Source organism: Lacerta agilis, chromosome 12, assembly GCF_009819535.1.
Source record: "Lacerta agilis isolate rLacAgi1 chromosome 12, rLacAgi1.pri, whole genome shotgun sequence".
Taxonomy (NCBI): domain Eukaryota; kingdom Metazoa; phylum Chordata; class Lepidosauria; order Squamata; family Lacertidae; genus Lacerta; species Lacerta agilis.
The window spans coordinates 11,268,542-11,293,777 of NC_046323.1; the positions used below are offsets into that span (position 1 = coordinate 11,268,542).

Consider the following 25,236-nt stretch of genomic DNA (forward strand, 5'->3'; position numbering starts at 1 on the left):
CCACTCCCAGGCAGCCCTGATTCCGCCCCTTAAAATCAAAATGCAAACTATACAACAACCGATAAAACACAAAAACAGAACAACAGTTATACTAAACTTAATCCCCAACCAGATATCCATCCCACCCACCCCAACAGAGCAAAAAGGGGGGGAAATAAGAAAAAAACTTAAAAGTGCCACCGACTTTTAAAACACATAAAATCCCATATAAACAGTCCTGTGAGACTTCATTAGATTGCTTTTGGTATTTTTTGCGATTCAGCATAAACTGCAACTCAGAATTGTGCAATGAAAGTCTTGTAAGATACTTTGCAGTTTCCAAAATCCTCTCCAGCGGTACGGAAACAGATGTTGCTGACCAGGCAAATGATTGCTATTAGAATAAGGGAACTATTTCTTGATTTTAAGGAGACACGTTTGTCCACTAGATATTTGCAGAACAAACTTTTCTTCCCACAGGAAGAAGGGCTGTTTGTTTCTGGTTTCCACAATGTGCCTGTTCCAAATAATCCAGCTTTCACCGTCATATCTTAAAAGCAAGCACCTTTGTAAATTGGTGAGTTAATCTGAGTGATGCAGGAAGGGGGGGTTGCATTTGTGTGAATTTTGTGCCTGACTTTGCAGGTTTCCTTCTTCCTCCCCCCCCCCCGCCTTTCTTCTCTTTGTGTTTTGTCTTTTTCAGTTGTAAGCTTGAGGATTGTGATGGTGTTATTTTTATCCACCTTTAAGCCATATTGGGAGCCTCTGTAGTTGAAGGGGGGGGTACAAATCTTCTGAATCAATCAGTACATCTTCTGTGTCCCCACCCAAACATTTCATGACTCTTGGCTAGTTCATAATAATGAGTGATTAAGATAACAGATTGCACTGAACCAGCATGTTGAATCTTTGCAGCTAAGACTGCAAGCTCCAGAGCAGTTTCTCCTACTCATTTTTGGAACATACAATTCACTACATTTCCGCATCAGCTTGTGATTTTTTTTCCAAACAAGTTTTCATTAAAATTCTCAAACACCTCCGTCCTTCTTTCTTTTACACGCTCTGCATGCAATTTGACCTAACTTCCTCACATTAGCAAGCAATTTTAGCTTAATATTATGCATTTTGTATATTATTGTCAAAAATATATGAATTTTCACACACACACAGCCTCCTAACGTATGCCTTTTGCCCACGTTTTTTGATTGCAGAACTGCATTGCAAACTTTGGAAAAGTGTGGATTTTGAAGGAGGCCTGCATTTCAGTTCATGCATTATTTTGGGAAGTCTGAATCGCAATGGTTTGCAAGCTCCCGTCAATTTTCTCCCCCATTCCTTTTGCGAGTCGTGGGTGGCAAACCTCAGCACCTTATGTTTTTCATCAGTTTGGGAATCTGGAATATATAATACTACAGTTTGGAACATCAAGAATATCAAAAATAGCCAAAATAGCCAAAATATAACTGACAAACACAAACAGGTTTAAATCTCATCAATTTTGCAGAAGATCTAGATGGGGAAAATGTATTGATAGGCCTACGAATGTCTGCTAGGTAGAGTCAACTGGAATTGTTTGTGGTTCTTATTGTTGGAAGGGAAGTCCTAGACTTTTGTCCTGAAATGCAGGTATTTTTTAACTTAAGAGAAGGACAGAAAGGAAGACCTATTTTTAAGTTACTTTTGCAAGAACCTTTGAAAGGAGGGACAGGAAAAGGAAATTAACACTGTGGTACAGTCTACTGAGCAGCCATCTGCCTCACTGGAAAGGGGGCACATTTTAGCCTGCCCTGCAATCAAGACTCCAATTGATAGATCAGTCAAGCAAGCAATCAGTTTGGCAGATGTTCTGCTGGTATTGTTTTCTATAACTAATAGGGTGAGTGCTTCAAAGTACCATGGTTTTATTTGAATTGACTTACTTCATCTCATTCAGTCCTTTATTGTGCGTTGGGGGTGAAAAAATCTGTCGGTTTTGGTTTCTCAGTTATTCAGTCCTAGATGCAGTTCTTCTTTGTGATTAAAAACAAAACAAAACCTCGTGAAAATTCTTCAGAATTTTAGTGTGAATTCCTCCTAACAAACCATTTTTTTAAACAATCAGTTTTGAATAATGTACACATTTTAGCAAGCATTTCCCCCGTTTTGTAACTGGTTCAACAAACGTGTTTGTTTTTATACGCACTTTCCCCTAATTTATGCATTTTATTAGCGTTGTTTGGCTGGAGAACTGCATCACAAAAATTCAAATGTGTGGATTTTGAAGGCTGCAAGATTTTCGGTTCTCATAATGTTTTGGAAAGTGCGGATTTGATAATTTCTGCTTTAAAATAAAATTTATCCTCCATCCCTAATTGCAATGAAGCCAAATTTGGGGTGCCTAGTGGTATTACATATGGCTGTGGATGTAAATTGTCCTATATATCTCATGGGATAGTTGCAAAAATAAAAGAAAGAAGAATGATGGAGCACACTGCTAACCAAGAGGATGGGAACTCTGTCAACCTCCTAAATTAGCTTTGAGTGTGGGAATCAATATCCTTGAGAGGTAAATCTGGTTAGTGTTAGAATGATGCCTTTCTCAGTTGTAGTTCCTTGTATCTGAATGAAATAAGCTGAATAAGATCAGGAAAGCAATGAAATCTTTACAGGCAGCCCTGTTTCGGAAAGTTTTCAACGCTTGATGTTTTACTATGTTTTTATAGATGCTGTAAGCCGCTCAGAGTGGCTGGGGAAACCCAGCCAGATGGGCGGGGTAGAAATAATAAAATTATTAGTAGCAGGAAATTTGCCAAGTCCTTGAGCCCTAGTCTGCTGGGGCTGCAATGACTTTTGGCCAGGGATGGGGAAACTGCAGCTCTCCAAATGTTGCTGGCCTCCCATTTCCCCTGGCATTTGGGCAAGTTAGCTGGGGCAGGTGGAAGTTGGCATTCAATAACATCTGGAGAGCTAACCAACCGCTCCAGTTTTGGATATTTCCTTCCACTTTTGTTATGATGAGGCTTTGTCGGTGCAATTCCCAGCGTTGTATTTTTGCTGTGCATCCCCACCTTCATGACTTCCTTAGTGAAATGCAGAATGAACATTGCAACATAAATCAATACCGCCTGATAAAGCTGTGGCTGCAAACCTCAGCGTGACAGCAGAAAACCCCATGGAATTTCTTCTTCTTTGCTAGAACTCTGCATCTCTAGTTCTAGACTGAGCTAAACTTTTTTTTTTTTTTTGGTTCAGCTGCAATGGCAGGCAGCAATAATATAGTAGCATTGGGGAAACATCAGGGAACAGCTGATAAAAGACACTGATGTGTTGACAGTCCCACCACGAATGCACGATTATTGTGCCAATGACATGTTGCAGAATTCATCCACAAAACCACCAGCCTGGAGCTGCCCAAAGCTGTGGGGACAGCAGGCCACTTCCTCTGGTTTGGCAGGCTAGATCTGGCTTGCCAAACACATTCCTGTCCTATACCCAGACTTGGACCAAAGTCTCCCCTTTCCTGCCATTCCACGGAAACTGTTGGATGTACATGAAGGACTTGCATCCAGCCTGTTTTTAGAACTCCTGCTCCTCCTATAGACACCCAACTTTTTATCATTTCTTACAGTTGGCGGCTGAGGAAACAGAATAAGTAGCATTGAGCATTTGCACAGCTCACTACAGTGATTTGGAATCGCAAGGGAAATAAACTGACTGTTTCCATAGTAAGGAGAGTTTTGGGTAATTAAAGTCCTTGAATTCTCACCTCCTGTGAAGGATTTTATCAATTGCAGGGTAAGTGATACTAACATTTTACTTATAAGCTACATGCCTTGGCTAGCACAAAAGCCAGATACCACTATACAGAACTCTGAATGAATAAAGGAAACAGGTCCCAATTCTATAGACACTTTTCCAGGAGAAAGCCCAGCATTGAATTCAATGGGACTTACGTATGGACACATATTGGTTTACCCAGTTATATGGTAACCAGTTATATGGTAACATTTAAACTTACCACAACGTTCTGCTTTTCATTAACCCAAATGCCACTTTTCAGTGCTCTTAATGTGCACAGGAAACTTAGGTTCTTATAGACACTGACCAAGGAGTAAGGCCCCCCCCCCCACTTCCAATTTTCAGTGGTACATCTCCCATGTATTATTTCCTATGGCAAAAATGAAGCTCAGTAGTATACCATTTGCTTTAGAGGCTAAAGGTCCCTGTTTCAATTCCTGAGAACTTCAAATAGGATTGGTAAAGACTCCTGTCTGAATCCTTTGTGAGTTCTTGTGGCCTCCCTTGGGAGCTTTGTGGACTCTCCTTCCTTGGAGGTTTTTATCCTGTCTTGGATTCTTTAGCTGAGTTTCCTGCATTGCAGGGGGTTGGACTAGATGACCCTTGGGGTCACTTCCAACTCTACAATTCTTTGATTCCTGCTGCTGGTTATTGTAGGTAATACCAGTGTTCTAATTCAGTATAAGAAAGTTTCCTGGATACCATTGAATTGATTCAGGGGGAGGAGCTGCTCAGACAGCCATTTAGAAGGTTTTATGCCAGTATCTTAACATGAGTTTATTCTCCATCTTTTGTCACTTCTTGAATATTTATCACTTATATTTGGTCTGCTGGACGATACACTAATCCACAGCAGTAGACCACATACCGGTATTTAGCATTATCACAGATTAAAATACATGGTTTAATTCTTAACACCAGTGCATTCCCCATTTTCTGTCACTGCTTTAATCTTTGTTGTTTATATTGGGCTATATACTGATCCTCATCAGCAGACTAAATATTCAATATTTTCATTGATTATAAATACATTATTTTACTGTTTTATTTAATTGTTGTTTCTTATATCATCTACATAGATTCTTCGTATTCTGTGACAAGCAAGATGGACAATTTTTCCATGATGCCAGATGATGAAACAACTTTTGACTATGGTCCGGATACAGCCCCAGTTCACAGCAGGGCGGGGAAAACGTTTGCGTCTAATTTTGTGCCACCGCTTTACTCTTTGGTGTTCATATTTGGCCTGCTGGGCAACTCACTGGTGGTTCTGATCCTCATCAGATACAAGAAGCTCAAGAACATGACTGATATCTACCTGCTCAATTTAGCCATCTCGGACTTGCTTTTCATCTTCTCGCTCCCATTTTGGGCTCATTATGCAGCCCGCGAGTGGGTATTTGGAGATGCAATGTGCAAAATTCTCTCTGGGGTCTATTGTGTAGGCTTCTACAGCGGAAGTTTTTTTATCATCCTTTTGACAATTGATAGATACCTGGCCATCGTCCATGCAGTGTTCGCATTAAAAGCCAGGACAATCACCTATGGCACCTTCACAAGCGTCATCACTTGGATCGTGGCCTTATTAGCCTCTGTGCCAGAATTTGTATTTCACCATGTTCAAAAGGAATCAGGGAACTACAAATGTACCATTCGTTATCCTTCAAAAAACGAAAATGATTGGAAGCAATTTCTAACTTTAATGAAATTCATTTTGGGCCTAGCTCTTCCCGCAGTCATCATTGTTTTCTGTTACATGCAGATTATAAAGATTTTGATTAAGGGTAGAAATGAGAGAAAGCAGAAGGCTGTCAAGCTTATTTCTGTAATCATGATTGTTTACTTCCTTTTATGGATGCCATACAACATCACTCTTTTGTTGCAGACCTATCAAGATTCAGTTTTCTCATGTGGCTTAAAAAACGATTGTGAGAGCAAGTTATCTGTAGCCATTGCTGTGACAGAAGCAATTGCTATGATCCACTGTTGCATCAACCCTGTGATCTATGCCTTTGTGGGGGAAAAATTTAGGAAATATCTCTCTATTTTTTCCCAGAGGTGTAAGTCAGCTCTTCTCTGTACAGGTCGTGATCACCCTCATTTAGACCGGTCTACTTCGTCCTATACCAGTTCAACAGAACATGACATTTCTGTTGGTTTGTGAAGTGATTTCCAGTTTTCTTGGCAAAGAGTTTAGTTGGTATGTCTGGGAGAAGTATGCCAGACTGATAGGGGGGAGAGAGAAATGATAGCCTATGATCTTTAGAAGGGCACCATTGCATTGTCCCTTCCCACTTAGAAATCACATGGGGAAAGGAAGCAAGCAGATTTGGTGAGACACATTCTGCTGAATTAACCCGTTATAATAGGTGTTGCATAACCACTCACACAAATGACTGAAAAGATTGTGCATGTATAAATACATCCCACCTTTGGAAACCAGTTTTGTTTGGAAGGTGAAGACAGTTCCTACAGGACTTCTCTCAATATGAGATACAGAATCTGATCCAAGGACCATGAAGCACAGAATGTTAATTAAATACCTCCATCAACACCTGGTCTTCCTTGGTAGGTTTATATGAGCATTTGAAGCTGTCTTAGGTGGTCCATTAACCCATTACTTTCCACTTAGATAGGCAGCAGTTGATCTAGGGCTTCAGGTTGTGTTTTTCTGCTACCATATTATCATTTAACTGAAGTGAAGCTGGAACTTCCTCCATGTTAAGCACCACCAAATTCAATGAACCTACTCCCAGTTAACTCTGTATACAACTGCAGCCATGCTGATCCTAATAAATTGTGTATTATGCCACCTTTGGGAGAGTGTATATTATTTTATAATAGATCAACACTGTTGCTTGCCTGTTTGGAATCCTCCTTGGGAGTGGGATTATGGGGAATGTCATGATGAGATCCTGTACTTCCTACACCACTATCTGTCACTACTCGTACACCTAAACTTTTGGCTCCTTTGGAGAACAGATCTTAAGCCATTAAGGTACATCAAACCATTATTTACTTCTTCTTTTCTGACAAAGGGTATGAGAAGGTCAGTACCTGCACAAAATATAAACAGATAATCCTTTGCATTGGTCCAGGAACAAGCTCTAATCCTACTTGCTAGATGTATGCCTTCTGACAGGATAGGCCAGTGCCTTTCTCTGTGCTGTTCAAGTAGTGGATTGAGGGGAATATTCTTCCAGCCTCTATTTGATGGGATGTTGCTAATTTCTCTCTGTCCTGGGTTCGTAATAGAGATGAAGAGCTTCTAGCACATTGTCCTTTTCTGAAAATGCACCATTTGAGTCTTTTCCACATGTGACGACTGAGGATTGAGACCTGTTCCACTTTTCTCTCCTTTCACATATGCAGACACAGTGCCTACTCGTAGACCATGTAGTTCAGCATCCTGTTCTCATAGAATCATAGAATTGGAAGGGACCCTGAGGATCATCTAGACCAACCCGCTGCAATGCAGCAATATCCTCTTTATGGGGATTGAACCTGAGACCTTGGCGTTATCAGCACCATGCTTTTCCCAACTGAGCTATCCAGCAAATTATGCAGTCGAGTTTCCTGCATTTGGAAAAATCACAGGGGTCAGCACACCCGGAGTGCAATGGATGAGCCTTACCCTGGAAGAACTACCTTCGTGAGCAAACTGTCCGCATGAAATGTTTAGTTTCCTTGTTTAAAACATTTCTGCAGCATCCTTCAATTAAATAGTTTTTAACCATTTAATTTAAATCCTGCCCCTAGTCATGAAGGAACACATAAAAATCCAAGAACCATGCAAGTGGGATGAAAGCCAGTTGTTGTATGGATTATTACTCAGGTTTTGATATTTGGGAGCTTTCACCCGTGACATGGGATCCCCTGCTGGTTAGAGAGGCATAGATGAATCCGGCCCAAGTCATCACCTCATACGTGGTAACTACAGAGCCAGCCCAAGACATTTTGCCACCTGAGGCGAACCACAAAATGGCGCGCACACCCTGCCAGGGAAGAAGGAACAAGGGGAATTAAAGATCTAAATTGGGGGCGAGGGTGGGAGGAGACCACCTGTGTCTCCTATTAGCCAAGAGGCTACTGTAGAGGCGGCAGAGATGGTCTCTAAGGTGCATTCTGCAACCATTGCTGCCCCTGCGGCAGCAGCGGTGGGGGTGCATTTCTTGGGAGGTCAGATCTGCTGCCCCTGTGGATCCCGCCACCCGAGGCAGCCACCCCACCTTGCTTCATAGGTGGGCTGGCCCTGGGTAACTGAGCTTCTCCTCTGAAGATCTCTGCTGCCTAATGGTGATGAGGATCTCCTAGGTTTAGGTTTATTAATTTTATTAAGACAAGCGACTCACTGAAAGACTCTGACAAAAGATTCATCCTCAATCTGGGCTACCTGGAGATGTTGTTCTACTGCTGAAGTTTGGGGCCTCTGGTTTAGTGAGCACTTGTCACATACTATATGAAGCCTATACTTCATGGATTACTGAGACTCTTATATGAAGACACTGGGCCAGACAACTCTGGGAGGGGTTTTTTTTTTTTTTTGGAGTGGGTTAAATGAACAACCACATGTTCACTTCTGATATCATTCTCAGAAGTGATATCCTTTTCATAATCCGCTGAGTGAGGAAACCTTTTAAAGGAACCCCTTAAAGTGAACACTTGTCAGACAAACCTTTCAACGCAGGCAGTTTTGAAGACCACCTCAAAAATACTTTTGTGAACAGTCCTGTGAGTTGATGGGAATGCATTTTTGGTAATTATTCGATTTGGCAACATAAACTGTAACTCAAAATTGTGCAATGAAAAGTCTAGCAAGATACTTCGGTTTTCAAAACCATCTGTAGTAGTACAGAAATAGCTTTTGCTGACCAAATGATTACTGTTAGAAGGGAACTAGTCTTGATTTTGAGCAGCAATGTTTGGCGGCTAGAAATTTGCAGAACAATTCCTTCTTCACAGAGAAAAGGGCTATTTCTTACTTTCTGGTTTTTACAATGTTCCTGTTCCAAAGAATCTAGCTGTCACCACTATCTTTTAAAAGCAAGCAACTTTGTAGATTGGTAAGTTAATTTAAGGAGGGGGGAGCACTTGCCTTTATGTGAACAAACAGTGAAAAAGTTAACATAGGAATGCTGCACAAATTTCTAAGCCTGTAAATTGACCTACTGAGATGTAAAAAGGGCAGTTATTTCATACCACAATATGTTAATATTGATGATTAATGAACGAGTTAACAATTTCCTGTTATGATCATATTGTTCAGAACATTGGAATTCCATAGTCAGTCTTTGTAATCAAAGTCCTTTAATTTTCACTTCCATTGCTGGATTTTACCAATGATAAGGTAAGTGGTACTAACATTTAAACTAATATACATGCCTTGGCTACCACAAAAGCCTGCTATTAATTGACCCAAATACTACTTTCCAGTATTCTTTAATGTGCAGATCAAGCTAAAGCTCCAATCCTATAGCTAGTTACCCACGAGTAAGCCCCACATGTACAGGATTGCCCAGTGAATGTACAACTTGCCCCAGTTGGAGCTGACCCATTTACACAATTTCGGTGATGTTAGAGTTTTGATATTAGTATCAGCCTATTTCTTAAAAGGCTATCCGGAGGAAATGAATATGTAGGCAGAGTATTTTGAAAGTCGATCAGTTTTGTTTTGTTTTGTTTTTAAAGTAAAGTAATATTCTGGCTAGGTTAGCCAAAGTCTAATGAAAGCAGGACTTCTGCGCTTTAATTGTTGTGGAGATGACCCTGACTATTAATTTATTAATTAATAAAATGTATACATCACTTGGTTGCAAAAAAGAAACAAACCCTCAAAGTGGTTTTGTATTATTAATATGAGGTTTTATAATACAAAAAAGAGTAAAGGACTCCTGGATGGTTAAGTCCAGTCAAAGGCAACTTTAAAAGTTTCTGAAATGTGGTGTCCAATATTTGTGGTTTAGCAGCTGTGTCAGCATGGTTTATTACAGAAAGGCCCTTGATAAAAACAATCATGCCAAAACGTGCTGAACGTATCTATAATAAAACATACCCTTGTTTTTAAATCTTTGAGACATATTTCTCCTTTTCGTTCTGAACTTCTGGGTACTTCCTTTTTCATGTTGTTTTCATGTTTCTGAAGTATTGTTTGTTGCCAAAGGCAACTGGCATGCTGTAAAATGGCTGTTTTAACCATGTCTACTCAGAAGTAAATCCCACTGAATTCAGTGAGGCTTTCTCCCTGGTAAGTGGGGTTAGGATTTCAACCTTAACTTGCTTCCTATTGTGAATTAGAAGTGGTTAGACGTGATCACTTTGCTATCTGTGTATTTTGTTACTACTCCTTAAGGTTGTCTATTTCCCCCCAGAGTGGGAAGAACCAGCTGGATTCGACTGCCTATTTTTGACCACCCAAAGTCTTCATTTTAAATTCTTATCAAATTTCCAGGTTGACACCCAACTGGGAGGGATAGGCAATGCCACAAAAGACAGAAGTGGAATTCAAGTTGACCTAAGCAGATTGGAGAACCGGGCTAAAACTAACAAAACAAATATCAATAGGGTCAAATGTATGGTTCTACACTTAGGCAGGAAGAACCAGCTGCACAAATATAAGATGGGAGACACCTGGCTTGCCAAAAGTACATATGAAAAGGATCTAGGGGTCTTAGTAGACCACAAACTTAACATGAGTCAACAGTGTGATGCAGCAGCAAAGAAGAAGAAGAAGAAAAGCTAATGCTATTCTAGGCTGCATCAAAAGAAGTCTAGAGTCCCAGTCAAGGGATGTAATAGTGATAGCCACCTTCAAATATCTAAAGCGTTGTCACATGGAGGATAGAGCTTGTCTTCTCCTGCTCCAGAAGCTAGGAACCAAACCAATGCATTCAAGTTAAAAGGACAGGACATTTCAACACCAGAGAGTTTTCTGACAGCATGAGCTGTTTGACAGTGGAACATGAGCTGTTTGACTCCGAGAGATAGTGGTCTCTCCTTCCGTGGAGGTTTTCAAGGAGAGGTTAACATGTGTGATCTAGTTGAGATTCCTGCATTGCAGAGGGTTTGACTATATGGCGCTCTATAATTCTATGATCCATTCCCCCCTCTCTTTTCTGCTTCTTTATTCTTATCCTTTATTCTTTGTTGTTAATATTTAGGCTGTCCACCAATATCTTGATCCTCATAAGCAGAAGCTTGTTCGTCAGTATCTTGAATCCTCATAAGCAGACTAAATATTCAACATTAGCAATAGTTTTTTTAAATAAATAAATTAAATAAATTATATGTTACAATAAAGTTTCATGCTGATATCTTATACGATGTATGTGAATTCTTTATTCTCAGGGAAGAAGATGGACGATTATACTGATTTGCCAGAAGATTATGGTCTAACCACATCTTATTACTATGATACAGGCGTAGCCCCAGTCCACATCGCGGCGGGGAAATCATTTGCGTCTTACGTTGTGCCACCGCTTTACTCTTTGGTGTTCATATTTGGCCTGCTGGGCAACTCACTGGTGGTTCTGATTCTCATCAGATACAAGAAGCTCAAGAACATGACTGATATCTACCTGCTCAATTTAGCCATCTCGGACTTGCTTTTCATCTTCTCGCTCCCATTTTGGGCGTATTACGCAGCGCATGAGTGGATATTTGGAGATGCAATGTGCAAAATTCTCTCTGGGGTCTATTACGTAGGCTTCTACAGCGGAAGTTTCTTCATAATCCTTTTGACTTTCGATAGATACCTGGCCATCGTCCATGCAGTGTTCGCATTAAAAGCCAGGACGATCACCTATGGCACCTTCACAAGCGTCATCACTTGGGTTGTGGCCTCATTAGCCTCTGTGCCAGAATTTGTATTTCACCATGTTCAAATGGAATCTGAGACCTACAAATGTACCATTCATTATCCTTCAAAAAATGAAAATGATTGGAAGCAATTTTTAACTTTAATGAGGGTTGTCTTCGGCCTAGCTCTTCCCGCAGTCATCATTGTTTTCTGTTACATGCAGATTATAAAGATTTTGATTAAGGGTAGAAATGAGAGAAAGCAGAAAGCTGTCAAGCTTATTTCTGTAATCATGATTGTCTACTTCCTTTTATGGATGCCATACAACATCACTCTTTTGTTGCAGACCTATCAAGATTCAATTTTCTCGTGTGACTGGAAAAGCAATTGTGAGGGAAAGTTATCTGTAGCCATTGGGGTGACAGAGATAATTGCCATGATCCACTGTTGCATCAACCCTGTGATCTATGCCTTTGTGGGGGAAAAATTTAGGAAATATCTCTCTATCTTTTTCCAGAAGTGTACGTTAGTTCCTCTCTGTCCAGGTCGCGATCACCCTAGTTTAGACCGGTCTACTTCCTCCTACATGAGTACAACAGAACATGACATTTCTATTGGTTTGTAAAGTGATTTCCAGTTGTGTGCTTTTTTGTTTGTTTGTGTGCCTCTGTTAGTTGTTATGCCTGGGAGTTATGTCAGACTTCTAAGGAGCAGGGGACTATCATGATGAACTCCTGCACTTTAAAAAATTTATAAGTAGGCTATACTACTGCCAGGCTAGGCATGGTCAAATCTGTCACTTTTCAATTTCGGAAGGTTTCTGATTTTTCCATTATTATGTTTTGTTCTCAACATTTCCACAGCAGTTGGAAATGATTTTTTTAAGTGTCGTCATATAAATTCTCCAGTATTTCCACTAATATTTTTTCTGTGCAATGTCTCCTAACATACACATTTCTGCAAATTGATTTTCTGTAATATAATGTACTTTCATATGCCATTTTTCACTAACGTATGCATTCTAATGGACATTTTATATCCTAGCATATGCATTTTTGTACACATTAGAACTGAACTGCAAAATTTGGAGAAATGCAAATTTTCAAGGGTCTTGGTTCTTGTATTGCATTTGAAAGAACAAATTAAGTAGCCTTGTCCGCAGATGCGAACTGAATCTATTTTCTCCCCAATCCCTACACATAGCACAGATCTGGGGAAATCTTTTGTTAGATTAGAAGAAATTAAAATTAAAATGTTGGTGAATTTTCTGGAGAACTTAATATATATGCTGCAGGGAGGACTGTCTAATAGACTCGCAGATCGTCCGTGATCTGTCGGCTCGCATCAAGGTACAAGTGGCAGGGATGATGGGACTAAGAACAGGCACTCTCCAGAGCCACTCCTGCACGCAAGAGACACCTGTTTTTCATAATTATAAGATTGGGGGGGGGGGAAACCAGGCATGTTCCAGATGGAGGAGAGAAGAAGAAGAAGAAAAAACTGCTAAATTATACAGTTGTTGGATGTTGAATTTTGGACTTTAAATGGACTCTCATCTTGAAACGTGGATTAAGGAGGTGAGTAACCACTATCTTTCCGTACTTGCTCTATTACATCATGATTTGGCGATGCTCAGCCAGAAAGAATTTAATTACTTAAACAAACCACAAGAGGTGAAAGTTATAATTGAATGCATGATAACCAGCCCTCAAAAACTCTAAGAGAAGTTGGCAAAACAAGATCAGATATGGCAGCTCGGACTGAAGACAGAAACAAAATGGCGATCATTATTGCGCAGTTACAAAAAAAGGATTCTTATGAAAAAGAGCTCCTTTGGACTTAGGGTGTACTGTATTTCGTTCTAAGATATATCTGCTTGTGTGGATTATTTTTATACATGATTGTAGACAGAAATTGTGGACAGAAGGACGGAGAGCGCTGGATCCCTGCCAGCTCTTCTAGGGTCTGGAGGAGCTGGGGGGGGAGTGCCCTGCTGTTCTTGGAGGATTTTTTTTTTTAAAATCATATAATATACAGCTGGAAAGCACATCCCACAATACAGCAATATATACAGACATATACGGACATCAGCTCATTAAAAGACATCGGAGATAAATTGTTTATAAATTTGCCATTTATAAACTTTACTTTTGGAACGAGGCCTGGTGTCTTTAATGAGAACTTGATGAACAAAAGAAAGATAAGAGAACTGAATACCAAATAATTGGACAGAGAATAAGATGGTTTTAAAAATGCCTCTTGTGGGTTAACAACACGAAAACTTTTCTAAAGAAGATGCGAGCCACAGAAACAACAGCTGATTAGACTGAGAATAAAGATGGATAATATTAGTTTTGTATTTGAAAAATGCCGAAAATGCCGAGACATGAATGAGAATGATTATCTCTAGACATCTGGAACATGGGAAGTCCCAAGAAATTTTTTATAATTGGAATATATAATTTGTGTATTGTTATTATTGTAATTTGGATTGATTTGCTTTAATTTGTCATTAATTGGAAGGTTGTTTTTGAAAATGAAAATGAATATTTTTTAAACAAAAAATAAAAATAAAAATAAAATATATGCTGCGAACTGATGTAGAAATGTGGACAGATGAGAAATGAGAAAAATGAGAAAATGGGGGCATTTTCGCACTTGCCTTTTAAAGTGGTATCATTTCTATTCCCTCTCACTTTAATATTTACATGCTACAGTGTGATGTTGTCATTATTCATCTACTGTACCTGAATAATGCCTTTTATATATATATATATATATATATATATATATATATATATATATATATATATATATATATATATATATATAAAATGCACTTTCTTCTACCGCAAAGATCTTCCCTTTGTGAACGATCTGGAATAGAATCTCAATATTTTTATTTGTTTGGCATGTACAATCCCACTTTCTATGTGGAAGGGGCAGGGGTTGACGGGCATAGTTTTGGAGACACCTATTTTGCGCCACTTCCCTTTGACTGGTGCAAGCTGTCAGTTTGCGAGCTATTTAGTTCAGAGGCGAGAGATGGCGGCCAGCAAAGGGAGTTCAGGGATGAGCTGTAGTGGGCCATGGGGTTTCATGGAGACTTCCGGATGTAACTTGGTGTCAGTAGTTATCTAAATGTGCAGTGTCATTCCTGTGCATTAAAAAAACAACAACTAACACATGTTGTTGGCATCCATTTGTCTCCATTGCTGGGGGTGAAGTCAAACCGCTGTGTTCACACCGTCCAAGTGACCTCCCTGGGCTGCAAGCCTGGGCAGTGCGTATGGAAGTCCTGGGCTGCCCAGATGACGAGACCCCTCTCTTGGCCTTGCTGATACGGTCCAAAGGAAAGCAGAGCAATGCATTTGGTACCAGCTTAGCTGCAGGAGTTGGCAGAAGAAGATGTACAAGGCACCATCCAACCGTCTTAGGGACTCCACTCCGGATTTGTGTAGGGTTTACTCCTTAGCCCTTTATTCTCCCGAAGGTATCCTGCAAGGCAGTGGAAGTTTAGGATCACAGCTGCATCAGCTTAGCTGCAGGAGTTGGCAGAATGAGGTGTACAAGGCACCATCCAGCCATCTTTGGGATTCCACTCTGGATTTGTGTAGGGTTTACTCCTCAGCTCTTTGTTCTCCTGAAGGTATCCTGCAAAACAGCGGAAGTTTAGGATCAGAGCTTTTCGCCTAACCTCTTCTAATCTCTCCTGTACTTCCAAATGGTTAGAATTCTGGAATACTAGGCTTTCTGTACTGCCCTCACTCCCACAAAAGGGCTATTTCAGTATACTGTACATGTTCGTGACTAACATTTACTGGCTAGAGGAACATAAGGGTACATAAGGGATGTGACCATAGCAACAGGACTTTTCTCAAATTGGGCACCACCCACCATTAATGTGGAAGGGGGAAACGACACTTCTCACTAGTAAGACCAACAAATGACCATCAGTGCAGAGAATCAGCTCCAAAATCACTCTTTGAAAGGTGGGATCAAACAGCAACTGTGCCAGTATACATGGTAAAGGTGGAAAGCCCTGAGAGAACCTAAAATGCCAGATTCACCCTTCTCTAGTTACTTGGAGATGCAGTTATACTGCTGAAGCTTGGGGCATCTGGTCAAGTGAGCACTTGCTTTGCATTAAGGCAGGGGCAGAAGAAGGGGATGCGGTGGGTGCGGGCCACCCTGGGTGTCACCACTGAGGGGGATGACAAAATGCTGGGTGGCACTCACCGCGGGGCCTGCAGTGCGCCCGAGCCACACACCTCTCCTGCCCAAGTGGTCCGCCCTCTGCCTCCCCCTCCCCTAGCTGTAGAGCGGCTGAGTGAGAGGAGGCAGGCAGACTCCGGAGGCCCCGCAGTGCGCCCTGCCCCTATGGGCGGCTCGCCCCACCCCTGGGCGCACCGCTCCAGGTGCCTGAGCACCATCCTCCGCCGCTGCATTAAGGCCAGCCTTCAAGGATTTCTGACTCTTGCATGAACATTGGGCAAGGCAGCTTTGAAGACCGCCTCGGAAGTCCTATATAAACAGCTCTGCAAGTTCTTCGGAGTGTGTTAAATGAACAACCAGATGCTCACTTCTGATACCATTATCAGTAATCCACAGAGCGAAAAAACTCTTAAATGGAACCCATTTCCTATGTGAAAAAATATGTGGTTTCGTAAAGATATTGAACAGCAAAATTGGTAGATGAAGATTTTCTTCATTGTATTTTTGTGTTTTACAGCACGGGCTGTAATGCAAGTTTGTGCAATTGAAGTCCACAGAGTAGTAAGATGCATTGCAGTTTTTAAAATCCTCTGCAGAGGTACAGTTACAGAGTTTTTCTAGCCTGCTAAACAATTATTTTTAGAAGGAGGGAACTGTTTCTTTTTCTATTATTTTTTTAGAAAGGAGAAACATTTGTTCACTAGAAATTTGCAGAACAAGTATTTCTTCACACAGGAAGGTTGTTTTTTTTTTTTTACAACGTGCCTGGTCCAAAGACTCTTGCTTTCACCAGCATCACTTAAAAGCAAGCGATTGTAAATTGGTAAGTAAATTTAAGTTGGGGGGTTGCATTTATATATATTAATTAACAGCAAAAAAAAGTTAACAATGATTAGGAATGATGCATGAAAATAACCTACCAAGATGTAAAAAGGTGCAGTTATTACATATTACAAACCCTGAAAACTGATGATTAATATTGATGACCCAGTTAACGCTTTCTTTACGTTCATATTGTTCAGGAAAAAAGCCATAAAGACCGAATTGGGTTTTTTAAAAAAATCTTTGGCTAGATGCAGTCAATAGTTTTTCAGTAGTTTGGATGTGATATGAAAGAGCTATTGTTTCTGTTTCTTCTCTGCAGTGAAGTATCCAATCAGATAGCTGTCCCGAATTTTGACAAGAGAATACGCAAGGCTGTGGGCGGTTGTTCCCCAGGCAAAAATAGCCAAATCCATTCCCCTTTAAATCTTGGATGCCATTTATTCACGTGAGGGCCATTTCACAAGGAAAACACTCCTATGTGAGTAATACTGCAAAAAATATATGCATCTAATAGTGTAAAACATGCTTGGTTATCATGACAGGCTGCAGCAGCTGCATGCCTTGCACATGACTATGTGAATATGGACCGCATGCTATTTTTTGATACTTTGTTAATAGGGAAGTTTGCTGTTTACCGTGTGTCATTTTAAATGTGTGGTATGATAACGATTTCGAATGAAAAAGAGGAGGCTTACTATTGGATTAGCAAAATGCCCATCACTTTGGCCACTGGAGGAGAGACCTGAATATTGCAGGGAACCCTGTGGGCATCTGTGCGCACTGCTTGTTGGCACATCTACCCATGGGATCCCTGCTAGGGAGGGCAGGCTATTCGTCGAGCAGATTTTGCCCTCGCTCCAACAACGTCCCCTAAAATGTTTCCGAGTTTTCCCATAGGAATGAATGGCTACTATCTGTTTAAGTGGAATAAATTAAAGGGAAGCCATAGCTATCTGCTCCCTGCACCTGGGCATCCTAGCCTTCAGGGGAAACGACTGTAGCTCGGAGAGTGTGTGTCTATTTTCCATGTAAAAGGTCCCAGGTCTGATCTATGGCATCTCTGGTTGGGGCTGGAAATAACCCTTTATGAAAACCCTGTCAGTGTAGAGTAGTACTGAACTGGATAGTATTAATGGTCTGATTTGGTATGAGGAAGCTTCCTATACTCCCATCAAAGCCTTCATTTATCTAGGCTGCATAGCTCCATCCTGGGTTTTCCAATCATGCTTTGGTTCCAGCCATTGCTGTTTTTCTAGAAAAGGAGGTGCCAGAGCTCACCACGAACAGTTCTTTCAGATGACAACATAGCCACAAAATCTTCCTTGTTTTCTTTTTACTACCTCAAGGAACCAAGGAATGAAATATTTACTTTCAATATCCTTTGACCTTAAAATGTTAGGCATGGAGATATTAAATGAAGGTTGTCATAGGCTGTCATATGTGGTATATACTGTGAGACTTATATGTGCCCCATCACAGTGCAGTCTTTCAGATGCTTAGCGTTCATATGGGGACTCCAAAATTCATTAGGGTCCCAGATACGGATGTTTGAAAAATCTGATCATTATGAATTCTGATCCGAACTGACCCGATCCACATCTTCTGAACTAAGGTACAGATGGGAACATGGTCACCATTCAAATTTCACATGTCTCTGAATTTTGCAATGCAGTTTACAAATTCAAAATTGCATTTAGTTTAATATAAGCTCCTTTAGAAAAATGTATTTTGGGATAAAATACATTTAGAAATGTGCGCTTCGAGAGAAAAATGCATTTAGAAATGAGTAATTTGAGAAAAATACTCTCCCAAACATACATTTAAATCCGTGTTCTCTTAGAATGGTAATGGCACCCACCTGAGAAGTGCCGGAGCTGAGATCCGATGAGCTGGTTGAAAAAAAAGAAAAGAAAAGCCCTGGTTCTAGCACTGGTTATTTAGAATGAGTGTGAGCTACGAGCCACTGTGTTCCCAGTCACGCCCCAACTATCAAGCACAACGCTAACTCAGCGTTCAAAGACAGAGGCGAGGAAGCGGGATAATTTAGTTGCAAACCAGACCGCATCCAGTTTACCTTTTGGTCCAGTCACCTCAGTGCTTGAAGTGGGAAGAAAAAGAGGGTGTGTTAGTATTTTGGTCTGCTTTTTGTTTCATTCTGTTTTTGATCTGCTTGGAAAGAACCAGGATGGCATCCCACTCGGTGCCAACCAGCTGTGAGCACTGCATTTAAGGAAAGTGGTCAGGAGCGCCTCACCCATTATATTTCAAACGCAATGAACTTATTCCTATTCTATTTCGAGCCAACTCTATGGTTATGAACTCTATGGTCTATAACACGTTGATGACAATCACTGGGCCAAGCGTACTAGACTGGGAGCCCCAGAAGGAAGCCCTACTGAGTTTAAACATGTATAGGGCTGGTCTGCTTCTTTTTTTTATGAAGAATTTATTGACATTTTCATAACACAACACACACCCAAACCCACACCTACAAATATAAGGGCTGGTCTGCTTCTGACTGTTCTTAGAAACAGTTTACTAGGTCTATGTACTAAGTATTCGTGGTAAAATCAGCAGCCTCTTTGCTAAAAAAAGAAAGGGGGGGTGGGTGACATATTTTATACCATTGCTGTAACCATTCTATACAATTCTATGCTTCTAACTAATGCTCCTAAAACACAAGGCTCTTTTGCAATTGGAAATACCCGAAAACAAGCCTCTCAGCCTCGCTGAAAATGTTGCCTTCCTCCCTACTGAAATCTGAAATATCATCCTTGCAAAAGCACCGTTATCTTTGAGTCACAGCTCCTCAAGCCAACCCCACCCTATACTCTGTGATATGGAGATAACAATGACTTATCTTGCACAGGTGTGAGGAGGCTTGTGTGTGTGTGTGTGTGTGTGTAACCCTTTTAATACCCTCACTTGCTATAACTGCAATATCTATTGAATATTTATTGCTATTGACTTTGCCCTGGTTACTTCAGGTTGAAACTTCCACATTGTGTACACTGAATATTCTAGCTTCACTGTTGAGATTCTCAGATGAAAGGTGGCCAGCATATACCTTCAGTTTTGAAGGTGTACAAAGCCAAAATAGTTACCAAGATTATGTACAGACTTCTACTTTGGATACTGGGGATTAATGAATCCCTGAGGAGAAAGATCTTTTGCATCCCATATATGCAGCTAATGAAACTGGTAGCAAGCACTTGTTCTTTGGAAACAATGGTACAGTCTCTTTCAATTGGTTATTGGCACCACCAATATCTATCCCCCTTAGATTTGGGCTATGAATCCCTGGCTTTGTTTGATAATTATGATTCCTCCTGGCTTAAGCTGGTTAACAGCCATGTTAACACTACTGGCTGTTGATCACCCCATCTTCTGCCTCTTTGGTTAGAAAAACCAGCTGCCTGCATTAAACAGAGACTTCTGGAGCTTATCCTGCAAAATTCATTTGCTCTGGCAAAGGAAGTTTGCCCACCTCTATACATCGAATGCAACCTAGAATTAATTATTGGCATGACTGGTGTTTAGCAACATTAAATATTCCTAGAGAGAGTGTAGTCAGTGGCTATGCTCAAGGTTTTGTCTTCAGCATTTATGGAAGGTTGATGTACTTGTCTGTCTTGGCACATGAGTTTGCAAAAGCGAGTCAGTCAAAATTTTAGCATGTGTTATTAATTAATTAACAGGAAACTCTGGGAACTGCAGTTCTGGAAGTAGGGATGGAATGGTGTGTGTGTGAGTGTGTGTGTGTGTGTTGTTGTTGTTGTTGTTTAGTCATTTAGTCGTGTCTGACTCTTCGTGACCCCATGGACCAGAGCATGCCAGGCACTCCTGTCTTCCACTACCTAACTGTGTGTGCCTAACTGATAATTCTCTGCATACTCATTAAACTACTGTTCCCAGGAATCTTTGCAGAACACCATCACGGTTAAACTGGTATAGAGACCATTATCAGGAGGCGTTCTGCTGATCATTTCCTTGGGAAAATGTATGTGCACAGACATGAAGCCAATTTAAACTATTATGCTCAATCCATTCCTGACGCAGAAAGACAGCTTTCCCATAGAAAGCCTATGCATTTTAAGAGTAGAAATGTAACCATTGGAACAGTTGCTCCATGGCTGTTTATGTGGCTAGGATTGCACCATAAATCTTCAGTTAAATTATTGCAACAGTGCCTTCTTTCTGATTTTGTTAGTTCATTTCTGTAGCCCCACTGTGCCTTCTTTTCACAAGAATTCATTATTCATGCTTGAATAGGATGTCCTGCACAAACATCTCTTTTTGAAAGTTATAAAGGCACAGTCTACCAACCAAGAACGACGCTTCCAAGAGTTTTAGGGCTGCTTCAGAAATTATCTAGGTGACAAATTAGCATGTCCTGATGAGTACATTCTACAGCAGGGATGTTAAACCTATGGGCCGCATTTGCACCTAGCAAATGTGCCTGTCCTGATATGAGGACACTCTGTAACAGAGATGGTGAATCTCTGACCCTCCAGATGTTGTTGTACTACAGCACCCCCAACCCTTCATCATGCCAGCTGAAGATGATGAGTCAACAACCTCTGGAGATGACACCAGAACTTCAGTTGCCATTTCTGCTTATTTTAGGGTGATCACATTGCCCATAGGGACATTATTCCCTGTGTTTGTACTGTTTTGCTTTAAATCACGTTAAAATGTAATTTACACCTTGTGTTCAAGACTGCCTTCAACCTTTTGCAGGGTTGTAACTGTTCCCAGAGGCGAGGCAAGAAACCTTCAGCTTGAGGTGAGTTCTTGTATTTCTAGGTCAATAGTGTCAAACTTCTGCCCTTTGGGCCAACCTGGGCCTACCAGCCTTCCCCATTTGGTCTGTCAGGCCATTTGGGGCAAAGCAGAGCCACCTGCACTACACCTGATGTCATACAGGTAAGGAAAAAGCTTGACCAGAAGGGCACAGCTTGCCCAAAGCCACTCTGTGCAGCTCCCAACAACCAGCCGAGCCTTTGGGGACGCAGCACTAAGCACATTTGCTCTCCCTGGAGGACTTTAGGCTTTCAAATTTCAGTGGCAATGCCAAAATTCGGTGCCCCTTGCCTCTCACCTTCCGTTCTAAGTCATTGTTGTGTCCCCCTTACAGCTCGGTGCTCATTGTGGGCAAACTGGTTGCACTCCCTGTGGGAGACGGATGCTGCTGGGGTCATGGGCAGCAACACAGAGGAGGAGTTCAGAGACAGGGGGAAATGGAGTAAGCAACAAAGGGTGATGCGGCAAACACATGATACAAGGCGTAGGAGCATGTAAGGGATAAAAAAATGCTTTTTGCATCACCATCGATTAGTTGATTTTAGTTCCAGAAAAACAACGTATCACCTAGTCACAGTAGAAATGTCGTGTGGTTCCTACTCCCCAAAAAACGAAGAACCAAGCAAACCACAAGGCAAAGTTTGAGAAGGTGTGTGGTTAAGCCCTCTGCCCTTCAACCACATTCAAGCTTGAAAAATGTAACAATAGCTCCTCCAAATGGCAGAAAGGTAGTTGCAATGCAGACTCTTTTGTTTCTACACAACTAATAAATAAATCCTCAGCGAACTTTTGCCCAGTGACATACTGTACATGTTTACTAACACACTTTGTCAGGGAGTGGGGTGGGAAGAGACAAAACTTTTCACAAGATAACCGTTTCATGTTGATTTTTCTGAGCTTCATTACAGCTAATGGGCATCCAAAAGTTTCTTCACATTTTGTTAAGATAGGTACATTTCTGGGCTGTACAAAATTTTGGTCAACACCCAAGGGTGATTTCATATGGCCATCTTTTTTGGGTGACTTTAATAAAAACGAAACTGCTATATGCTAACAATGATGAAGATGCTTTCATTCGGCCTCTTTCATTTTGGATACGGTACGACACTTTTTTCAACAGAGGCTGCTCATTTGTTAAACTGCAAGTGAGAATCTACTGAGTGATGCAATGGTTTTCCAAGGTTTACATTAGACTACTTGTAATTTATCTCTCACTTCACGATTGTAATGATATGTACAAAATATATGTACCGTACAATGTGGGATTCAGAATGTGCTGGAACAGTGCTGGGGCACTAAGCAAACTATAACGGAAAGAACTGCATTTTGGCAATAGGCTCAAGGATTATAACCACTCCTTTACAACTGTTTCTGCACTGATACTCAATGTTGTTGTTATTGAGTTGCATATCTGTAGATTGGTGAAATCCCAACAGTTGTTGATCTTTAATAAGCATGTGCTCAGCCCAAACATGAAAACATCTGCATGAACAAAATCTATTGTTTTCTGTATTTTGATTTCTACCATCCTTTGTTGAAAGTTCAGTATATTCTCCTATGTACGGAAACCAGCATTTTATTATTACTGTGCATGCAGTGTGGATGCGTAAATATAAATGAGCATATCTTCTACAATTGCAGAGATGTCCATTGCTACGAGCAAGATGTCCATTGCTACGAGCACAGCAGACTACGAAGATGTAACAACCACAGAATACATTTATGACGAAACAGCAGAACCGTGCCACAGTGACAAAGTCAATGAATTTGCTTCCCAGTTCCTGCCACCGCTTTACTCTTTGGTGTTCATATTTGGCTTGCTGGGCAACTCCCTGGTGGTGCTGATCCTCATCAGATATAAGAAACTCAAGAACATGACTGATATCTACCTGCTCAATTTAGCTATCTCGGACCTGCTTTTCATCTTCACACTGCCATTTTGGGCTTACTACGCAGCGCACGAGTGGATATTTGGAGATGCAATGTGCAAAATTCTCTCTGGGATCTATTACGTAGGCTTCTACAGCGGAAGTTTTTTCATAATCCTTTTGACGATCGATCGATACCTAGCCATCGTCCATGCCGTGTTTGCATTAAAAGTCCGGACAGTTACCTATGGCATCCTCACAAGCGTTGTCATGTGGGGCGTGGCATTCCTAGCCTCTGTGCCGGTATTGGTCTTTAACAGATTACAAAAGGAAAACAATCATTTAGTGTGCACTCCTCATTTTTCTTATGAAACTCAGATCAGCTGGAACCAGTTCTTAACACTGAAAATGAACCTTATAGGCCTGATATTTCCAATGATCGTCATGACCTTCTGCTATGCACAGATCATAAACACTCTAATGAAATGCAGGAATGACAAAAAGAGCAAAGCGGTGCGGCTGATTTTTATCATCATGATAGTTTATTTCATTTTTTGGGCCCCATACAACATTGTTCTTCTGCTACGGACATTCCAAGATGCATTTGATCTCAGCAATTGTGCCTCCATTAGTAATTTGGCTATAGCAGCACAAGCGACAGAAACAATAGCCATGGCTCACTGCTGCATCAATCCTGTGATCTACGCTTTTGTTGGCGAGAAGTTTAGAAAATACGTTTGCAGCCTTTTCCGAAAGCATGTGGCTCTCCACCTTCCAAAAACATGCCTCTCTCTGTATACAGAGCCTCTGGAACGTGCCAGTTCCACATACTCCCAGTCTACTGGGGAGCATGACATGTCAGCGGTATTGTAGTGGCCTTCCAGAGAGAATAAGTAAAACTTACTCTGGCGGTACAACTTACCAGATCCATTTGAGCTTTGCAGTCTAAACTCCGTTTAAAAGGGCTGAGTTGCTTCTGACAAAAGCCGCTTTTATGGCAAGAGAAAAGATCTGGGTCGGCTGTATACTGTAATTGTTTGGCTTATGTAAGCTCACAAGCTAAGTGATTAACAAATGTTACATGCAAGGACACTGGAGATGTTATGAACATCACCAAGGGTTTAATATCAAGCACATCTTATACGCTGCTCTCTGTTGCATTAGAAATGCATTTGTGTGTCTCTTTTAAGGTAGGCAAATGTATGCCAAATCTAATCTTATATGAATGTGTGCACAAATTAGCATGTTATACTGTAGTTCCTTCCAGAAGTGAGCCTATTGCTCTGTCCTTAAGGACACTGAACACTCTGCTCCCACACCCAGTTTATTTTCTGCAAGAAAATAAACAGACAAAAACCATGACTTCATTTCACCACCTGCAGCTAGAATGTTGGAAGGGAGCAATGGCTATCTAGCACCTTCCTGCTTAACATGATCATCCACTTTCCTGTCCCCGACAGATCAAACTATGCATCCAAACTATGTTGCATCTGAAGCAAAGGGAAGGTAGGTGCACTGGGAAAAATGGTTGCAGAGTAAATAGCAGCGCAATTTCCTTCCCAGTTCCAACCATGGCAAACTGAGCCATTGGCATGCAGACAACCTAGCCGCCAACTCTTCCCAAGGAAATTATACTGGGTGCAAGATCATTGCACTTAACATCTGGTCTAATGTTGGTTCGAGGCCTTGTACTGTTATGATGCCGCAAGCCTGATTGGCAGTAGTTTTGAGAGAGAGAGAGAGAGAGAGAGAGAGAGAGAGAGAGATGGGCTATCATTTTGGGAATGTACAGTTGTACCTTGGTTTTTGAACAGCTTAGTTCTCAAATGTTTTGGCTCCCGAACGCCGCAAACCCAGAAGTGAGCATTCCAATTTAGAAACTGTTTTTGGAAGCCGAACTTCTGATGGGGCTTCCATGTCTTCTGATTGGCTGCAGGAGCTTCCTGCAGCCAATCAGAAGCCACACTTTGGTTT

General features: G+C 41.1%; 3 protein-coding genes and 1 pseudogene across 8 annotated transcripts; 3 read left to right on the plus strand and 1 right to left on the minus strand.

The window, feature by feature from the left end:
- The first annotated feature begins 450 nt into the window (after positions 1-450).
- LOC117055925 (C-C chemokine receptor type 5-like) lies at positions 451-6,595 on the plus strand. 2 transcript variants are annotated; one of them, XM_033165874.1, is made up of 3 exons: positions 451-556; positions 3,587-3,753; positions 4,836-6,595. In XM_033165874.1, the coding sequence occupies exon 3, from the start codon at positions 4,862-4,864 to the stop codon at positions 5,918-5,920; it is 1,059 nt and encodes a 352-aa protein (XP_033021765.1). In that variant the 5' UTR covers positions 451-556; positions 3,587-3,753; positions 4,836-4,861; the 3' UTR covers positions 5,921-6,595. The 2 variants fall into 2 exon arrangements, with proteins under 2 accessions (XP_033021765.1, XP_033021766.1); XM_033165875.1 differs by lacking the exon at positions 3,587-3,753.
- Positions 6,596-7,305: 710 nt separating this feature from the next.
- Positions 7,306-7,436, minus strand: LOC117056210 (annotated as a pseudogene).
- Positions 7,437-8,413: 977 nt separating this feature from the next.
- LOC117055898 (C-C chemokine receptor type 1-like) lies at positions 8,414-13,565 on the plus strand. 4 transcript variants are annotated; one of them, XM_033165831.1, is made up of 2 exons: positions 8,414-8,819; positions 11,101-13,565. In XM_033165831.1, the coding sequence occupies exon 2, from the start codon at positions 11,109-11,111 to the stop codon at positions 12,174-12,176; it is 1,068 nt and encodes a 355-aa protein (XP_033021722.1). In that variant the 5' UTR covers positions 8,414-8,819; positions 11,101-11,108; the 3' UTR covers positions 12,177-13,565. The 4 variants fall into 4 exon arrangements, with proteins under 4 accessions (XP_033021722.1, XP_033021723.1, XP_033021726.1 ...); XM_033165832.1 differs by having other exon boundaries at positions 8,415-8,512; XM_033165835.1 differs by having other exon boundaries at positions 8,421-8,487.
- Positions 13,566-16,029: 2,464 nt separating this feature from the next.
- Positions 16,030-24,503, plus strand: LOC117055877 (C-C chemokine receptor type 5-like). Of its 2 annotated transcripts, XM_033165785.1 has the most exons (3): positions 16,030-16,589; positions 21,332-21,377; positions 23,036-24,503. In XM_033165785.1, the coding sequence occupies exon 3, from the start codon at positions 23,038-23,040 to the stop codon at positions 24,133-24,135; it is 1,098 nt and encodes a 365-aa protein (XP_033021676.1). In that variant the 5' UTR covers positions 16,030-16,589; positions 21,332-21,377; positions 23,036-23,037; the 3' UTR covers positions 24,136-24,503. The 2 variants fall into 2 exon arrangements, with proteins under 2 accessions (XP_033021676.1, XP_033021677.1); XM_033165786.1 differs by lacking the exon at positions 16,030-16,589 and having other exon boundaries at positions 21,315-21,377.
- Positions 24,504-25,236: the final 733 nt, after the last annotated feature.

Bases quoted from the DNA above. Each gene is read 5' to 3' on its own strand.
- LOC117055925 (XM_033165874.1), top strand. From the start codon at position 4,862: ATGGACAATTTTTCCATGATGCCAGATGATGAAACAACTTTTGACTAT.
- LOC117055898 (XM_033165831.1), top strand. From the start codon at position 11,109: ATGGACGATTATACTGATTTGCCAGAAGATTATGGTCTAACCACATCT.
- LOC117055877 (XM_033165785.1), top strand. From the start codon at position 23,038: ATGTCCATTGCTACGAGCAAGATGTCCATTGCTACGAGCACAGCAGAC.